Genomic DNA, 18,908 nt, shown 5'->3' on the forward strand with positions numbered 1-18,908 from the left:
AAGGGCGGGAAGTGGCGTCACGGAGGAGGGGCGTGCCCGGACGTGCGTCAGCCTCGCCCCCTCGGCGACAACTCGGTCGGCCGCCGCCATCTTGAGAGCTTGTCGTACTGTTGGTGCGGGGAAGGCGCTTTGACGCCGCACCGCTCACCTACACCGAGGCGGACTGGCAGCCCTGAGCGTCGCAGTCATGCCGGCCGGACCCGTGCAGGCGGTGCCCCCGCCGCCGCCCGCGGCCACCGAGCCCAAACAGGTAGGGCCATCTCTGCCCCTCCACCCGCCGCTTGAGCAGGCCTGGGCCCTCCCCTCCGACGCGGGCGCTCCTGACTCGTGCAGGAAGGAGCGGCCGTTTAGGAGGACTTGGGGGCACTCCAAGTCCCAGGAGGCAGCGCGCTTCCCGCCCGCCTTCGGGTAGCGGAAGAAGCCTTATGAGAACCGTGGTTCTCAAACTGCGGTCCGCGGACCAGCAGCACCTGGGAGTTGATTAGAAATGCTCGTTTCCCACCCCAGATCTTCTAAAATCAGAATATGCGTTTTAAATAGTATCCCACGGTGATTCATGAAAGTTTGAGAAGCCCTGTTGTAGCGTATCCTCCGGTCTTGTGTGGTTAATTGGGCCCACCGGCCCCCCGCCTTTGCCCCGGAGTCCCTAATTACCCAGCCTGCACGGTACCTCTTTGAATGTTGACTCTCAGCGTTTGTTTTGTGCTTACTCTAAGCCCGGCACCGTGCCAGGCTCCGATGGTAGCCAAAGGAGTGAAGCATAGTTCGTGTTTTATTTAGGGAGTTTACGGACGAGTGGGGAGACGTATGAGAGAATACTTAATAAATATATTTATCGTCTCAGTCTCCATAAATGACAACGGTTTCAGACAGCCCTTAAAAAGATTTCAGTCAGCTAGGGAGGAAAGACCGGTGTCAGTAATTGCAGAGTGATAAACTACGGGTATTAGGAATGAGACAGGAATTCTTTTTTTTAAACTTTAAACTGTTGTTTATTTTGTATTGGAGTATAGTTTATTATCAATGTTGTGGTAATTTCAGGTGAAAAGCAAGGGACTCAGCCATGCATACACATGTATCTATTCTCCCCCAAACCCCACTCCTGTGCAGGCTACCACGTAACTTTGAGTAGAGTTCCTTGTGCTACACAATAAGTCCTTGTTGGTTATCCATTTGGAATACAGCAGTGTGTACATGACCTTCCCAAACTCCCTAACTATTCCTCCCCCCTGGCAACCATAAATTTGTTTTCGAACTGTTAGTCTCTTTTTGTTTTGTAAGTTCATTTGTATCATTTCATTTTAGACTCCGCATATAAGGGATGCCATAGGGTATTTCTCCTTAGTCTGACTTATTTCACTCAGCATGACCCTCTCTGAGTCCATCCATGTTGCTGTACGTGGCATTGTTTCACTCTTTTTAATGGCTGAGTAATACTCCATCGCATATATGTACCACATGTTCTTCGTCCACTCACCTGTTGAGGGTGTTTAGCTTCCATGTCTCGTGCTGTGTGCTGTGCTTAGTTGCTCAGCCATGTCTGACTCTTTGCAACCCCGTGCGCTAGAGTCCACCAGGCTTCTCTGTCCATGGGGATTCTCCAGGCAATACTGAGGTGGGTTGCCATGCCCTCCTCCAGGGGATCTTCCCAACCAACGGATCGAACCCAGGTCTTTTGCATCGCAGGTGGATTCTTTACTGTCTGAGCCACCAGGGAAGCCCAGGAATACTGGAGTGGGTAGCCTATCCCTTCTCCAGGGGATCTTCCCAACCCAGGAATCAACTGGGGTCTCCTGCATTGCAGGCAGATTCCTTACCAGCTGAGCTCCCAGGGAAGCCCTTCCACGTCTTGGCTATTTTAAACAGTGGAGGCAGCAACTCTAATCAACATTGCTTTGATGGGCTAGAGGAGAGGTTAAGGTAGGTGAAGCCCATGGGAGTAAAAGCTAAGTTGTGTTTAGAAAGGTGAATCAGTAGTTCACCAGGTAGGTGATGGGGCAGGCAAATACCATTCTTTATTCATTCACCAAATTTATTTATTGAGCACATCGTGTCTGCTGACCACTGCAAGTACCTTTGTATCCCTGGCATTTTCCCAGTATTTGGGGAAAAATAAGCCAGGTAAAACCACCCAAGTGCAGAGATACCAAGCTCAGAATCAGACGGTGCCTCTGGTCAAGGGTAAAGAAGGTTAAAGCATGAAATTGGGAAAGTGGTATTTAAGACCTGTGTTACTGGAGATTTGAACTTTTCCTAGCAGGCTTTTGGGAGAAGAATAATGGATGTAAGCTGGAGACTGATGTATTTGCATTTCAGAAGTGGAGGTAGACAGTGATGTGAGGAATCACTCGGGGGGAAAGATTGGTCGTATTTAAAAGACGTTGAGGACCTGGCCTACACTGTGGCTGGGGCGTGGGACAGAGGGGACCAGCAAGCTGAAATCATGAAGGGCTGATGCTACAGGCTCTCCCTCTAAACTGATGGCGTTGGAATCCTGGTTCTGCCACGTAGGCCTCCTCATGGAGAGGTCTCCGTTTCTCGGTTTGTCATCTGTAGAATGACAGTAGTAAGAATACTTAACCTCACGGGGCTCTGTAAGTTTATAGATGCTATATGCTTAAAGTGCTTAGAGAAGGATGTGGAACCTACTCTGTGCTTGAGAAATGTTCCTTATCACTGAATGTGGAGGTTGAGGAAAGGATGACTGGAGGCGCGGTTGGCCATCCATGAGGAAAGCGGTTAGAGATGAAAGTGCCCGGGACTGTGGGCTCTTACAGCTCTCTGCCACGAGAGAGTGTCGGGGGGCATTGGTGTGGGCAGGATGGTGCGGCCTAGAGGTGCTGGGGAAGTGGAGGACGTGCTCTCAGTGCCTGACTGAGGACAGTGAGAGTCTGAAAAGAGGACAGAATTTGGGGGACGCCTCACATTATAGGGCAGGGGGTGAAACGGGAGCCAGGAGGGAGACTGGGGTGGAACGGTGGGCAAGAGAGACAGGTGAGGATAGGGCCCGGGAGGTGACGATCTTGTGATGGGGTGGTCACTGGTCGCACGATCAGATAACCACAGTAGCTGGCCGTAGGCTGTCTTTCTTGACTTTGGCAAGAGCCCTTGACATGAATGGGGATCAGATGGGAGGTGAGGAAGTGGGGGCGACAAGACTGAGGGAACCCGGGCTGTTGAGCTACCAGAGAAAGGCAGGGAGAAGGTGGTAGCAGTCAGGAACGTGAGGGCGGTGGAGAAACTGGTTTTCTAAAATGAGAGACTTGATCCCTTGTTAGAGGAAGAAGCTGGTGAGGAAAGAGTATTGGAACTTACAAGGCAGTTAATGCTGAGTATTCCAGTGGTTTCACAAACCTCTTGAACGTTGAATGGTGGTTTAGAGCGTGGAATGAATGTAGAAGGAAAGGGCATTCAAGGCAGGAGTGGCCAGCAAGGAGTTTCCCATTTCTTTGTTCAGCAGACAGTGGTCAAATATTCTATATTAGGCACATCCAAGGGTGTGGGGATACAGACATGGCCTTCTGGATTCTGGAACATGGTTTCTCAGAATGTGGTCAGATCCACATCCCATCGTTCCCCCCTGCCCGCACATCTGAATCACCTGGACGCTTGGTAAAAATGCAGATTCCCAGTGTCACAGGGATGGTCCGGCCTGGGGGAGCCAGGGAGGCTGCTCTTTTCTTCGGTTCCTGGAAGAGTCCCCTGCAAGCCCAGAGCAGTTGAGAGAAATGGTTCTTCTGGAGCAGAGGTTCCTAACTCCAGGAAGTTGTGATGAATTGAACGGGAGAGCGTCTGTGTTCTCAGTAATATCCTAGAGGAATTTAATGGTGGGCATCCGACACCAAGCCAGAAACTTTAAGGCCTTCCTTTTCCTGTTTTCACAGCCAACAGAAGAAGAAGCATCTTCAAAGGAGGATTCTACCCCTTCCAAGCCCGTGGTGGGTATTATTTACCCTCCTCCGGAGGTCAGGAACATCGTTGACAAGACTGCCAGCTTTGTGGCCAGGTAACGTAGCTGCTCGTGCTCACGTGGGTCACAGGTGGGTTTTAGCACAAGAACTGAATTCTCACAAGGGTAACACCTGGGTTTTTAGAGTGGCATTGTTGGCTTAGGCCTGTCAGCTCGTCGGAGACCACAGTATGGTATGAGGTTGGCTGTGGGCAGGACTGGCATCTCTAACACGGTCTGGCAATGGCAGAGGACAGGCCCACCCAGCTCCAGCATCACCAAGAACCTGTGCTTCCTAACCTGGCCTGAGGAAATGCCTGGAGGCTGTTTTGTCAGAGATGTGTGTCTGTGTCTGAGCTGCTGGCCTGAGGAAGACAGAACAGGGAGTGGATCATTCTCACGGAGCAAGGCCTGCATTCCCGACCCATCTGCAGAATGGAATAACATGCCCCCTGCAGAGTTACTGTGAGGCCGGAGGGAGGGTGCATCGTGTAGCTCTCTGCTCAGATGGCGTGGAAGTCAGCTGGATTTCCTCTTGTCCCTCCCCATTATACTTGAGCAACCCACGCTTCCTCAGATGGAGTCTCCTTGATGGCCACTTGACTCCAAAGGTCAACCATCCCTGGATCAGGGCATTTCGAGTATTCCTTTGGCAGCCAGCAGCCTACGTCCAGCCTTCAGATCTTTTGTTCGTTCTCAACAATTTCTCTTAACTTTTGAATTGGTTGTCACTGTTTAGAAATGAGATTGCACCATGAGACTGGATTTCTAGCTTCTCTTGATGAATTGGACAGTTCCCCTTGCATGGAAATGGTAGCCAGCCTTGAGCAGACTGCTGCCCTCAGTCAGGGCCTGTGCTCTCCAGAGAACCACACCTTGACCCCGGGACAGCGTCCCCACCTAGGAGTGGGCTAGCTTTGGTTCAAGGCAAAAACATCATTGAGTAGATGGGTCCTTCCTTTCTCAGCCTCCTTATACAGTGAAACATAGAAGGAGGTTCCTCTGGTTGATGTCTTTCACTGTGTCAGGCTCCATGTAGATTAACCTTCCACATTTCCGAGGCTTTGATTAACCTGGATACTGGGTTAAAATGGCTCTGTACCTGATTAAACATTATCAGGCCATGTCTGATTTAGGGCAGCAGGGATTGCATTCATAACTTGAATATCTCATAGCAGCACTCATTCTTCCCCTTTTCCCCAGATATTCTGAAGACAATAAACAGGAAAAAGGTGTTAAGGACGAATCACCACAGTCTCACAACCAGAATAGTTTCTACCAGCTGTTTTCACTTTTTCCTGTTTCCTCCTGGGCCTTGGCATTCTTTTTTAGATGCTTGTAGTACTAGTAGAGATACTTTCACATCCTGCTTTTTCCCATTGGCCCTGTGCTGTGAGCATTTTCTTGGGTTGCCCCTAGTCTCCTGATGCTGCGTGGTGCTCTCTGGAGAATATGCACCGTGTTGAGGCGTTGCGCCTTCCTTGACCTGGAAGGTCAGGGACTCCTCTGTGTCTTCCTTGGAGGTTGTTACCAGCATTTCAGTTTGGCGCATAAAGCTGGGAGGAAGTCTCTGAGCATTTTCCTTCCCTTTTTGAATGTTTTCCTAGAAGAACACTCTGTGGGACATTGCTTGCCGAAAGAACATTTTTAAAGATTTCTTAAACATTTTGCCAAATAGCTTTCCATTAATTTTGTGCCAGCTTCAGAAATAAGAATTCTTTCCAAGTTCCCTTAATAATAAATTTGTACGTCTGCATCTCTAGATCTTGACTTTGTGATGCTTGCCTTGTGAGTGCTCAGTCGCTCAGTTGTGTCTGACTCTTTGCAACCCCCTGGGCTGTAGCCCACGAGGCTCCTCTGTCCATGGGATTTTCCAGGCAAGAAGACTGGAGCAGGTTGGCATGCCCTACTCCAGGGGACCTTCCTGAACCAGGGATTGAACTCATGGCTCCTGCCGTGTCTCCTACATTGCAGGTGGATTCTTTACCACTGTGCCACCTGGGAAGCCCCGATTGCCTTGTAGGCGTTTCTGAAATCTGTGGATTTGCTTTTGTTAGTGTTGCAATGAAGGGGCACATCAGCTTCTCAGGCTGGGTTAAAGCAAACACCCAGGACCCTCTGCTTTACTTGTGTAGGGTTCACGTGTACTGATTGAGTAAAATTCACCAGCCCAGTGTGGTTTTCCAACAGGAGTTTTTTTCTCTCTAGGTTTGGTCTTCCCTTCCCTGCATTTTCCTGTCAAGAAACTGAAGTGGAAATTACCCTTAAAAAGTCCCACCAGCTAGGTTGAGTCAGACTCATGTATTTTTTCCTGCTGAAATCTATTCCTTATGTTAGAGAATATGATTCTAAACTTAACATTAAGCTAATTTATAGCAACAGAGTAGCTTGGAATAAGCATGCCTGCCTTCTCATCATTTTATATTTCAGATTGTTACCAGATGTGAGGTTATGGCTTAGGAGGTGGTAGTAGAGGAGACAACCAGAGCCCCTTGTTTTAGCAGCCCTTTGGGTGGTGGCCTGGTTTAGCCGTATTTAAGTGGACATTGACCTTGTGTGTTTCACATTATTTTAAGGTGGGGGGAATGCTTCGTCCTGGAGCATGGGGTTTCAGCTGGACTAACACACAGACCTTGTGGTGTTAGTCATGCTGCCGAGTGTGACCAGAACTTGAGGAGGAGCTAGCCGGGATGCCGATGACCGCGGCCGCCAAGGTGGCTAAAGTGGGGCACAGCGTCACCTGCACCCTGCCTCCTCTTCAGCTGACCGGGCCAGGGCGTGGAGGTCTGAAGAGAGGGGGTGGCCTGGCCAGAGGAGTGAGGGAGGCCCCGCAGACATCTCCTGGCTCCCACATCATCTCTTCTGTTTGTAGGGCAGCCCCTTCCAGCCTTCAGAGCAGTAACAGACCCTGGGGTGTTCAGGCCTGTGTGGTTCAATAGACTTTGGCTTCTCATTCACTACTTCAGTTTTCTCAGTACTCCAGAGTAGAGAGAGAAGGTGGTATTTAGCCATATTTTACACATGGGAAATTGAGTCAAAGAGACGTTCAGTAACTGGTAAGTGAGTAGTGAACCCAAAACTTGAACATGTATGTATCTTGTATCCTTAAGGTGAGTGCACTTTTTGACTGATATGGGTATTGTGGATGTGTGACACCTTGAAATATTACTCTTGGGACTCTTTATTAAAAAAATCAGGGTTCCCTATACATCATGAGAGGGATGATTTTCATTCTGAAGGTTTAAAGGTGTACACACTGGGGACATAGGGTGTGTGTGTGTGGGAAACTCTTCCAGAGAGACAGGGGCCTCCCTGCCGTCACTGCTCCCTGTCTCATGGGTGTGCCTTAGGCAGCAGCATGGACCCTGGGCCTTGGAGAGCAGTGTTTTCCTGTATGAGTCTCACCCGGTAGTAAAGGAGGTGATTTTAGCCAGTACTTGGACAAGGCGTTAAATCCTGTTGTCCTTATTTTCATTTTTTTTTTCCATCCTTGTTAGCTGGAGGACAGCATCTCAGTTTAGTGTTAAGATATCCTCAACATCTCCCAAGTACTCCGTCATCCTGCTTTTGAACTAAGAGAACTGGATTCAGTCTCAGCAAACTTTGAACTGAACTTGAACCATGCTGCTTTGATTTCATTGTATTGACTCGTATGACTGCCTTTTGTTAGCAAACCCATATGACTTTTATTTGAAGTAGTAACATATGCCTTCCTCCCCCTGTTGCCCCTTCCCCCTGCAGCACCCCCACTGCCGCCCCCTCGGATCCCTCTGCAGTGCAATGGGAACATGTGGAGTCCTAACCCCTAGATGCCAGAGGATTCCCATGCCTTCCTTTTAAAGTACTTTTCTTTAAAGTGAATACATTTTGTTAAAAGAGCAGTAGTGAGATGGTTTTGGGGATGGTGAGACTGGCGGAAGTGCTGCAGGAATGACGGAGCTCTGAGGCCCTGGGGTTGCTGAGGCCTGCACGGGCTGAAGGAGGGGGGTTTGCTGGCCACTGACGCCAGGAGTCTCGGGGAGGTGCTCTGCTGTGCCAAGGAGGGGCCAGTTTGAGTGATGGGTGGTGGCTTGAGTGGGTGGCTTGGTGGCAAGAATGGGACTTGAGTGAGCCGTATTCTGGTCTGAGCACTTGAAAGGTTGCAGTATTGATGCTTCTCTTTTTGCCCTTTTTCTAGAAATGGACCTGAATTTGAAGCGAGGATACGACAGAATGAGATCAACAACCCCAAGTTCAACTTCCTGAACCCCAATGACCCTTACCACGCCTACTACCGCCACAAGGTCAGCGAGTTCAAGGAGGGCAAGGCTCAGGAGCCCTCGGCAGCCATCCCCAAGGTCATGCAGCAGCAGCAGCAGGCCTCCCAGCAGCAGCTGCCCCAGAAGGTGGGAGCCAGCCCCGCGCCTCGCTGCCCCAGGGCAGAGAAAGGGGAGACGATGAACTATTGCCCACACCTCACAGCCACGCGGGCAGAAACGTGAGGTCTCTGTCCGCATCTTACAGAGGTGGATGCTGAAGCTCACACAGCAGAGGGTTGCCAACAGTTGGCGTTGGCTGAATGCGGCCTGTTCAGCTCTGTGCTCGGTGCTTTGGGGGCCTTGTCTCACTGGCGCCTCACGGGCTGCGTGAGGAGGCCAGTAAAATGACCCTTTTTCAGATGAGGACTCTGAGGCTCAGGGAAGCCCAGTTTACGCAGGACCATGGAGTCAGGACCCTCAAGTCCAGGCTCCCAGTCCTGCTCCTTGCCTTGACCGTGGCGTCAGGGCAGCGCCACCGCGTGGCCTGTGGACCCCTTCTTGTGTGTCCCTCTCTCCCGTCTCGCCTTCCCAGGGCCCCTCTGTGTGGCCTGCCCTCAGGCCCCTGTAGCACTGGGGACGACTCGGGCTGTCAGTGAGGACACATCTTGCCTCCTGTGTAGACCTGGACTGGTCCTTTCTCTTTGCTCCCTCCCGAGCCATGGTGGCAAAGGCTGCCCCTTGTGTTCCAGTGGGAAATAAAGGTTGGAGAAGGTTCTGAGACCTTGCGATGCCGTTGACTACTCCCGGCGCCTCAGGCACCCTCAGTTTCCTCCTCTATAGAAAGAATTCACAGTACTCGGTGTGTCCACCTTGTGGTTCGTGCAGAGGTCGAGGTGGGGGGGAAGTGGTGGTCCTCTGCACACGTGTAGGGCTTCCTGCATCTCTGTTGACCTTGGCTGGGATTTAATACACTATTCCTGTTGGATCTTCTGCCACCCAGTTTTGGTCCTCAGTTTCAGGGCAGCAGTGGAGATGCAGAGAGACACAGTCCTCACTCAGAGTTCTCATTCAGAGAGTTGAGGCCACACTTGGCCGAGACATCGCTGCTGCTCTTTGAGTTGGGCTTCTCTCCCACCACGTGCTGGGCGCGTGCCTGGGATCAACAGGAATACCGAGCCATGCCGTCCTCCGGTGCGTGCCCGCCCCGTCTCTGGAGCCAGTCCATCCCTTGCCTCTCGCCTCACATTCCCTTTGCATCTTAGGTTCAAGCCCAAGTGATACAAGAGACCATTGTGCCCAAAGAGCCCCCTCCCGAGTTTGAGTTCATCGCAGACCCCCCTTCCATCTCAGCCTTCGACCTGGATGTGGTGAAGCTGACGGCTCAGTTTGTGGCCAGGAATGGGCGCCAGTTTCTGACCCAGCTGATGCAGAAAGAGCAGCGCAACTACCAGTTTGACTTCCTTCGCCCGCAGCACAGCCTTTTCAACTACTTCACGAAGCTGGTGGAGCAGTACACCAAGGTGCCTGGGCAGGCAGGGCCGGGGTAGGGCCCCAGAGGGAAGCGCGTTACCACCCGTGCTCCGTCCGCTCTGTCCGCAGGGAGCCCGCTCCCCTGTGGGGCCTGAACAGTCGTTCAAGTCACCAGAGCCAGGGGTTATAATTACAGTATCAATTTTAAGTGAGCCCTGGGTTAATTTCCCCTAGTGGGCTGCTTCCAGGGTTAACTGCTTCCTGTTCCCTCTCCCTCGGAACGTGGGCATGGATATCGAGCACTCTAACCTGGGGGCACTGGTGTGTCTCTGGACCTGGAAACTCCAGGAACAGATCTATTCCTGGGGAAGGGGGCAGGGAGGGTGGAGTGGGGCTGAGCTGCTTTGCCAGTGAGGGTGGATGCAGTTGGGCCAGTTGGAAAGAGTGGCGATTTTACATGAAGCTACCATTTGTTCTCTCAGCAAATAAGCTTTGAGTATCAGGCGCTATTCCAAGCTCTGGATATGTAGCAGTGAACTGAAAATAGAAATCTCTTGTCTTTGTGGAGACTGGTCTAGCGAGGGGGCAACAAGCAAGTACACTGTTGGTGTGTGTCAGATGGTGATAAACACCATGGATAAAATGCTACAGAGAAAGCAGGGCATGGAAGTCCAGGGAGGGGGAACCTGTGGGCTGCAGTCTTCAGCATGGTCACTGGGTACCCTGGGGGGCGTGTGCAGAAACCTAAGGGCAGATCCGCCCCCGGGGGCAGTCACTGCATGCTGATGGTGTGCATGGTGATCTGGTGCTTTTGGTTACTTCCTGCTAATCCTCGCAGCCTTTTAAGTTAACAGTGCCACCTTTAAGTGGTGGTGTCACCGTTTTGTAGAAGCAAACCAAGTTACAGAGGTTAAGTAACTTGCCCAGGGTTGCCCAGCCAAGTGAAGCTGAGGTTGGTCCCGTAATCCCGTGCTCTCCTTTCTCCTCCACAGGCCCGGGAAGGCCACTCTGTCCCGTGTCCTGTTGCACTAATGGTTGCTTTAACTCTTGTGTGTTTCAGATCTTGATTCCACCCAAAGGCTTATTTACTAAGCTCAAGAAAGAGGCAGAGAACCCCCGGGAAGTTTTGGACCAGGTGAACTGAATTTCTTCCTTTCTTTCTTTTTAATAGTCTTGTTTGTTTGTTTGTGGCCGTGCGGGGCTGTCGTTGCTCTGTGTGGGCTTCCTCTGGTTGTGGTGAGTGGGGGCTACTCAGTGCAGTGTGTGGGCTTCTCGTGTTGTGGAGCACAGGCTCTGGGCACGTGGCCTTCAGTAGGTATAGCACGTGGGCTCCATAGTTGTGGCTCGTGGGCCCTCAAGCGCTCGGGCTTAGTTGCTCTGAGGCATGTGGAATCTTCTCAGATCAGGGTTCCGACCCATGTCCCCTGCATTGGCAGGCGGATTCTTATCCACTGTGTCACCAGGGAAGTCCAAAACTGAATTTCTTATAACCAGTTACTGACAGCACAAATTACGGTGTGTGGGTTCTGTTGTGTGTTTGGAAATGGTCTCTGAATCGGCACCTAGCTGTGCTCCAGGCACAGTCATGGTGGGAAGAAGGGCCTTGAGGCTGCAAAGACCAAAGAAACCTGGGTTCTCTTTCCCCAAGTTGCCGCTCTTCTCTCCACTTCTCTTGGTCTCCTGTTTTCTTCTCTTGCTAGAAACCAGCTCTTGAATGGGTTCTCGGGCAACAACTGCCTTTTGAAGTCCAGTTTTCAGAGCCAGGAGACCAGCCATGTTGATGCTGGCGGTTCTGGGAGGCTGCTTTGAAGCCTTCTGTTTTGCAGGCTGTCAGGCTGCCGTGGCTCTTGTGGGCACGTGGTTGTCACACAGACTTCCTGGGAGGGAGGAGTTTGCTCACCACCTGCCAACTCAAGCAGAAAACTTTGAGGTTCTAACAGAGAGCTGCCCTTGGGGCCCAGAGGTCTCCGTGGCATTCAGATTTTCATCCTCTCCAGACTCTGGACCTAGCTGAAACCAGATGCAGATTCCATAGTCTGCTCCAGGAAGTCCCCCTGGTGGGCAGAGCAGCCTCCTGTTCTGAAGGAGACGCTGGCTCTGGTGAAGGCCCTGGAGGTGACAGCCTCCTCGGGAACAGACCCTGATCCAGCTCAGCACCGCGCCGTTCCCCTTCCTTCAGGTGTGTTACCGCGTGGAGTGGGCCAAGTTCCAGGAGCGTGAGAGGAAGAAAGAAGAGGAGGAGAAGGAGAAGGAGCGGGTTGCCTACGCTCAGATCGACTGGCATGACTTCGTGGTGGTGGAAACGGTGGACTTCCAACCCAATGAGCAAGGTCGGTCTGTGACTCCTGTTAGCGGAGCCAGGAGCTCGGCGCCATCATCCTGGGGGAGCTTGCCAAGCTGTCCCCAGGGAACGGGAGGATCCCGTGGAGGGTTCTGTCTCCTCTCTGTTTCCGGAAGACTTCAGTTCTCCCGCGTTGCCGCACAGTTCAACAGATACCATTGTGCCCGACCCTGGGTGGGCCTCTGGAGGTGGGAGAGAGACCAGGCGGCCCCAGCCCGCGAGAGCCGATGGCGTGGGGAGGGCCGCTCGACAGGCCTCTGATGGGAGCGTCTGCGGAGCCCTCCCTCGACTCCTGCTCGCCCTCTTTCAGGGAACTTCCCCCCGCCCACCACCCCGGAGGAGCTGGGGGCCCGGATCCTCATTCAGGAGCGCTACGAGAAGTTTGGGGAGAGCGAGGAGGTCGAGATGGAGGTTGAATCTGATGAGGAGGACGAGAAACAGGAGAAGGCAGAAGAGCCTCCGTCCCAGCTGGACCAGGACACCCAAGTGCAAGACATGGACGAGGTGCTCCTGGGGGGCCTGGGGCTGACTCGTCCCTGGGGCCCAAGGGCAAGGGGGTGCGCTGCTCTGTTAGAGTGAGTGGGCCAGCCCCCTCGAGAACCCTGAGAGGAGGCGTGGGTTCTGAATAAGGCATCCCTCTTTCCAGCTTGGGCAACAAAGATTCCTTCATAGGCAACGCTCCGCGAGCTGCTTCAGCCTGTTTGGTGACCTTCCTCTGCCCAGAGGTCCTGCTCGCTCCCGCCCCCAGGCTGGCTCTCCGGAGGGAACCCTCTAAGCCGCATGCTTGGATGCTTTTGAGTCTAGGCGCAAACAGTCAGCAGTTTCCAGACTTTTTCTGAGTGTAGCTTGTGCTTCCTCTGGCGCCTCTGCCCCTTCGAGCCAGGCCTCCCCACAGGCTTAGTCTCAGGGCCAAGCCGCTTTCCTCCCCTCGGAAAGAATTTGTGTGCAGCCTGAGAAGAAAGGCCCACGTGTCTGTGGGAATTGACTTTTTCTCTCCCTCCCAGCATTGCTCCTTGCGCGGCTCACATTGAGCGCTGCCTTGCCCCCCGTGGCCCTCCCCAGCACGTTAAGTGCCCTTGGCCTCCTGGGACTGCCTGGTGCCAGCTGCTGGAAATGCCTGGGCAGAGTGTCAGCACCACGGCCCCCAGCGCTCCCATTCATGCTGTGAGGAAGCTGCTTGGCCTGCTGCCGGCTGGCCTCAGCTGCCCGGGGAGCTCAGCACAGGGATGCTGGCTGGCAGGGGCCTCGGCTGCTTGCCACCCTGAGAGCTGCCGGGGCTCAGCTGCAGGGAGGTAGCTTCTCACTCTTGCTCTGAGTCATGCCACTGCCTTGCTTTTCAGGGTTCAGATGATGAAGAAGAAGGGCAGAAAGTGCCCCCACCTCCGGAGACACCTATGCCACCTCCTCTGCCCCCAACTCCAGACCAGGTCATTGTCCGGAAGGACTATGACCCAAAAGGTGGGTTCTGTTTTTTTTTCCTGCTTCGTGTTTCTCAGACCTGTGTTTATTTCCAGGATGGCTAGAGGGGGCTTGTCATAAGGCATTGATAGCCCCTGTGTCCTGGGCCTCACGACAGGGCATGGGACTTAGTTGTCTCTGGTGCCCTGGCACAGTGCACAGGGCCTGGTACAGCATGGCACTGAGTGGATGGCACACGAATGAAACAGCACCCTCTTCTGCCCCAAGTGTTTTCACTCGGCTGTCTCTGTTGCCTTTCAGCTTCCAAGCCCCTGCCTCCAGCCCCCGCTCCCGATGAGTATCTTGTGTCCCCCATCACTGGGGAGAAGATTCCTGCCAGCAAGATGCAGGAGCACATGCGCATTGGGCTTCTCGACCCCCGTTGGCTGGAGCAGCGGGATCGCTCCATCCGTGAGAAGCAAAGCGACGACGAGGTGTACGCGCCAGGTGAGGTGGGATGCTCCACTCCGACCACACCGCTTCTTTGACTCAGCCCATTGGGATCTCTAAATTAATAGCTTGAAATGTAGAAAGTTTTGAGGTTTGATAGGTGTGGTCTAGGAAGCTACAAAAGAACCCCCCATTTTCTAGAAACTCTGCAGAGGATTCCTGCAGAGGCGGGCACCCGGGCTGGGTGTCACGTGCCCATCGGCATCCTGGAGCAGGATCTGACTGCAGCTGGGAAGGGTGCTCCCTCCCAGGCCGTCTTAGAGTGGAGGCTCTGGTGGCTGGAGGGCGCTGAGCACCTTGAAATGAGACACGTTGGTCCCTTGACTGTGAGAAGCAGCCCTATGGGGAGGGAGACTGTCCCAGAGGCTGGAGATCCAGCTTTTAGAGTCTGGACTCTTCTCCTTGCCATGCTGCTCACATGGCCCTGTCCTCTCAGATGCCTTTTGTTAAGTCGGGGTTGGACACGCCCCGGTTTCCAGGCCTAGTGCTCATCAGGAGGCCTTCCCCAGGCTCAGAGGGCCAGCGCGAGGCGCTGGGACCCACAGACAGCTGTCTCCTGTAAGAACAGCCTTCACCTGCACCGGTAGAGTCGTCGTCTTGTCGGGCGGGCACCGGTTTTAGTTTCCCTCTCTATCCCCTGACTCTGTCCAGGTCTGGATATCGAGAGCAGCTTGAAGCAGCTGGCCGAGCGGCGTACCGACATCTTTGGTGTGGAGGAAACGGCCATCGGTAAGAAGATTGGCGAGGAGGAGATCCAGAAGCCGGAAGAGAAGGTGCAGCTCAGTGACTCTCAGCGCCTTTCCTGCTGTCAGCACCCCAAGTCAGGCTCAGTTCCAGGAGTCCTGACCAGCGCTGGCTCTGCTTCCCGTGCAGGTGACCTGGGATGGCCACTCTGGCAGCATGGCCCGGACCCAGCAGGCTGCCCAGGCCAACATCACCCTCCAGGAGCAGATTGAGGCCATCCACAAGGCGAAGGGCCTGGTGCCGGAGGATGACACCAAAGAGAAGATTGGCCCGAGCAAGCCCAACGAGATCCCCCAGCAGCCGCCCCCGCCATCTTCGGCCACCAACCTCCCCAGCTCGGCTCCGCCCATTACGTCGGTGCCCCGGCCACCCGCGGTCAGCCCGCAGCCATCCCTGAACGGGTCCCTGGGAGCTGGGTTCTCTGGGTTGGACGGTGTTGGCTCAGGGCAGCTGTCTCACAGGGGCCCGAGGGCAGAATGGGTCAAGTCAAGAGAAAAGAACCCTTTAGTTAGAAGTGGGAACCTCCAGCCTGACCTTCTATTTGTGTGGGAGGACTGGAACCAGGAGGGAGGCGAGTGGCAATTGTGAGAAGCAGGCTTGGGTCAGGGAGGCCTGGAGGACTTAAGGGGCCTTGGAGGACCGCTGGCCTAACTCCGGGGGACTGAGTCAAGGGCAATCTCTTCAGTTGCTCTCTCAGTGGGTGGAGTCCCAAGTAGCAAGAGTGTTGCCCTGGGTCTCTCTCAGTGTAGTTCCTGTCAGAGCCCCATGTGAAGCTGCACTCTGAGCGCCGGGGGCCCAAGTCAAAGGTATCCAATGCCGTCCCCAGAGGCAGGTGGTCAGCTGCTGGCTGGTGTGCAGCCTCGGCTTCCTGTGACCTGTGGATCCCTTCCGCCCACAGATGCCGCCTCCCGTCCGTACCACGGTTGTGTCCGCAGTACCTGTCATGCCCCGGCCCCCTATGGCATCCGTGGTCCGGCTGCCCCCAGGCTCGGTGATCGCCCCCATGCCGCCGATCATCCATGCGCCCAGGATCAATGTGGTGCCCATGCCTCCCTCAGCCCCTCCTATCATGGCGCCTCGCCCACCACCCATGATTGTGCCAACAGGTCAGTCAGTGTCTCATGTCGCTTTCCAGGCCACCGGGTCAGGGCTACAGGCCAAGCCCTGAGCAGAGCAGAGACTGAGGGGAGTGCCACCTGTTCCAGCTGTGGCTCCAGCCCAGAGGAGAGCCTGCACTTTGCTGTGCGAGAGATCCCTGAGCTGGAGGGGGTTGGGCTCCTGGCTTCTGGCTCCTGGCTCCTGGGGGAGACAGGCTGATGAGGCAGAGCTTGGGTATGTGCACCCGGTAGGGTCAGGCCTGGATGAGCACTGAGGCCTGACAATGGATGCTGTTGGCTGCCCCTGCTCCTTCCATCGGTCCTGCCCATCCTCCAGTTTCCTGCTACTCAGTTTGGGCAGGCTCCCAGGTCCCCTACCAGGGAGCTTACTGGCTGCCAAACTCAGCCAGGAGTGGTCTTGCACAGCCTCTGACTGGGAGAAGTGGGAAACCTGTACAGTCTCCCCTCACTGTCAGCAGCCGGGGTCCTGGGCTCCTTCTTCCCACTCATGTGGCTGTTTGCTCCTGTCCTGCAGCTTTTGTGCCCGCCCCACCCGTGGCACCCGTCCCCGCTCCAGCCCCCATGCCGCCTGTCCACCCCCCGCCTCCCATGGAAGACGAACCTGCCTCTAAGAAACTGAAGACAGAGGACAGCCTCATGCCCGAGGAGGAGTTTCTGCGCAGAAACAAGGCATGTGATCCCAGAGTGCTGCCCATACCTGCAGTGTCTGGACAAGTCGGGGGGGCCAGTCCCGCCCCCATTACACCCCTTGGCCCACCCTGTGCTGCTCCCATGGTTTTGGCTTCAGGGACCTAGGTCAGCTGCTGGAGGCCCAGGAGGCTTCTGAGGCTGCCAAGTGCCCAGCGTGCTCGATGTGGGGTCAGCCGTCAGCTGTCAGCGGTCCCCCTGGTGTGAATGGTCGTAGAGGCCAGCAGGGAGACCCAGCTGCCCAGGCAGCAGGACTCTGGTATGAAGGGAGCTCTGGACACAGGAGGAAATCCTGGGGGCAGTTCTTCATTTCTTTGTGACCTTTGCCTCCACTTGCAGCCCTTAGAAGTCTTGTAGGGATCCTGTTGGGGTACTAGGAATAAGGGCTGGGAACCTTGGCACTTCCGGGGCCTGGGGAAGCTGGCAGACTCCAGTGAGGAGGCAGAAACAGTCCCAGCTGCACTGCCCCAAGGCATTTGAGCAAATCTTTTTTTTGTTTCCTTTCTGACAGTAGTTTCCATTTATTTGTGTTGGGATAGAACCATGCCTTTTACAGAGAAGGCTCACAGCCTCACCGTCCAGCAGTAGTGATAGCTGCTTCACTGAATTGGGATCCCAGGTCTTCTAACCTCACAGTTTATGTTCTTTCTCCTGTGGTACTTCTTGAGGCTTGCAGAGCACTTTAATTTCCCTTCTTCAGGTCCAGCCTCACCAGTAGGCAGGGTAGGGATCACTCTAAAGAAGAGAGATCAGTTCTTGAAAAGGGGAGTGATTTGTTCCATCTCACAGGTGGTGTCAGTAGTGAATCAGATCAGAGTCCAGGAGTCCCAATGGACAGGTGACATTGTCTCGAGGGCCCGGGACTAGGAGAGCATAGTTCCTGGTTGACTCAGGGCTCCCTGGGCATAATGGCCACTCCTTATTTGCAGGGTCCAGTGTCCATCAAAGTCCAGGTGCCCAACATGCAGGATAAGACGGAATGGAAACTGAACGGACAGGTGCTGGTCTTCACCCTCCCCCTTACAGACCAGGTAAGAGTTGCTGCCCCCAGCTGGCCTCAGGTGCAGGAGCACCAAGGCATCACGGGGAAGCTTCCTCCAGCTGACCTTAGTGGGGGGTGACTGACCGCTCCTCCATCCCACAGGTCTCTGTCATCAAGGTGAAGATTCACGAAGCCACAGGCATGCCAGCAGGGAAACAGAAGCTGCAGTACGAGGTGAGTTGGGTGTCAGCCGTCCTTGCCCTCTCTGTTGTCCTGGAAGCTAAGTCATTTGTGGGATCAGGAGTGCGGAGACTCCTGGTTGTGGCCACTGAGTCCATCCTAGAAGCCATGATGCTGGTGGGGGGTGCTGGGGCAGGTTAGTCTGACAGGGTGAGTGAGGCTCCGGCAAGGTCACAGCACAGCCTTGTGTGGGGCCTGGATGTCTCAGTGACATCTGGGGACAAGACTTGGGGGTGCTCTGGTAGGTTTCTGTCCCGGTGCCACCACCGCTGAGCCACCCCACGAAGTGTGGTCTCAGGTAGCCTGGTTTTGTGCTTGGACACAGGTGACGGTCCAGCTTACCCTGGTGCCTGCCAGATCATGCGGGACTGCTGTGTTCTCCCTCTTTGGACTTTGACTGATCCCTACTCCAGGCCTGTTTCCTCCTCTGTAAAATGAGGCTCTTGGACTAGTGGACCTGTAAAGATCTTGTGATTTGAGAGTCAAAATTCTGTATGCTTGATCAGGGCCAGATTCTGGGAGTGTTGACAGAGGGAAGGAAGGAGAAGCAAGAGCCTTCTGGGAGCAGCCCGACCCTCACTCCCGCCCTGCCCACTGCCTTCCTACCCCGCCTGCCTTCAAGCCCCTGTGTTGGCTGAGTCAGAGTGTGGGGAGCTGTGAAGCAGCTTGCTGTGTTCAAGGCCACACTGCCCTGGGCTGAGGCACGCCTCCTCTTTCCCTAGGGCATTTTCATCAAGGATTCCAACTCGCTGGCTTACTACAACATGGCCAATGGTGCCGTCATCCACCTGGCGCTCAAGGAGAGGGGCGGGAGGAAGAAGTAGAAGAGAGAAGCCTGCTGTCGGGTCCCCGCCACTGCCGTTTGGCCTCTCCTGCCCCCACTCCCTGTCCCAGACTGAGGAGAACCCTGACTCGTATATTCGAGTCCTCCTTGCTAAGTTTGGGAGTTCAGATCGGCCTGCCGAATTCCCCGCCCCCAGCCCCCAACGTTGATCGCAGAGGACTTTCTCAGGCTCCCTCCTCCACAGTGGTCCCTGGAATCCCTTTGTGTTCAGGTCTTGGGTCGAGGGCATTCGTTTCTTCAGGCAGCCTGTTAGGAAACGTGAAACCAGGGATGTCCTGTAGGATGTTATCATAGTGCCACGTGGCTCATAGAGTATGGTTGTCATCATCGTTAATCATTTTGTATTTTGCCATGGGCTAATAAACCTCTTCAACCCTTCTTGTGAAA

At 54.3% G+C, this 18,908-nt stretch overlaps 1 protein-coding gene across 6 annotated transcripts; it reads left to right on the forward strand.

Moving 5' to 3' along the window:
* The first annotated feature begins 93 nt into the window (after positions 1–93).
* On the forward strand, positions 94–18,908 carry SF3A1 (splicing factor 3a subunit 1). Of its 6 annotated transcripts, none has more exons than XR_014068993.1 (16): positions 94–250; positions 3,885–4,006; positions 8,127–8,334; positions 9,450–9,707; positions 10,718–10,792; positions 11,837–11,987; positions 12,309–12,502; positions 13,339–13,456; positions 13,718–13,903; positions 14,558–14,679; positions 14,780–15,025; positions 15,549–15,756; positions 16,283–16,441; positions 17,385–17,486; positions 17,600–17,671; positions 18,003–18,908. XR_014068993.1 is itself a non-coding variant. In XM_081542554.1 (16 exons), exons 1-16 carry the CDS (start codon positions 188–190, stop codon positions 18,072–18,074), a joined length of 2,349 nt encoding a protein of 782 aa, XP_081398680.1. In that variant the 5' UTR covers positions 94–187; the 3' UTR covers positions 18,075–18,908. The 6 variants fall into 6 exon arrangements, 4 of the variants coding, with proteins under 4 accessions (XP_081398680.1, XP_081398678.1, XP_081398679.1 ...); XR_014068992.1 differs by having other exon boundaries at positions 18,400–18,908; XM_081542554.1 differs by having other exon boundaries at positions 17,392–17,486.

Source organism: Giraffa tippelskirchi, chromosome 11 (assembly GCF_054371585.1).
Source record: "Giraffa tippelskirchi isolate mGirTip1 chromosome 11, T2T-mGirTip1v1.2.pri, whole genome shotgun sequence".
Lineage (NCBI taxonomy): Eukaryota > Metazoa > Chordata > Mammalia > Artiodactyla > Giraffidae > Giraffa > Giraffa tippelskirchi.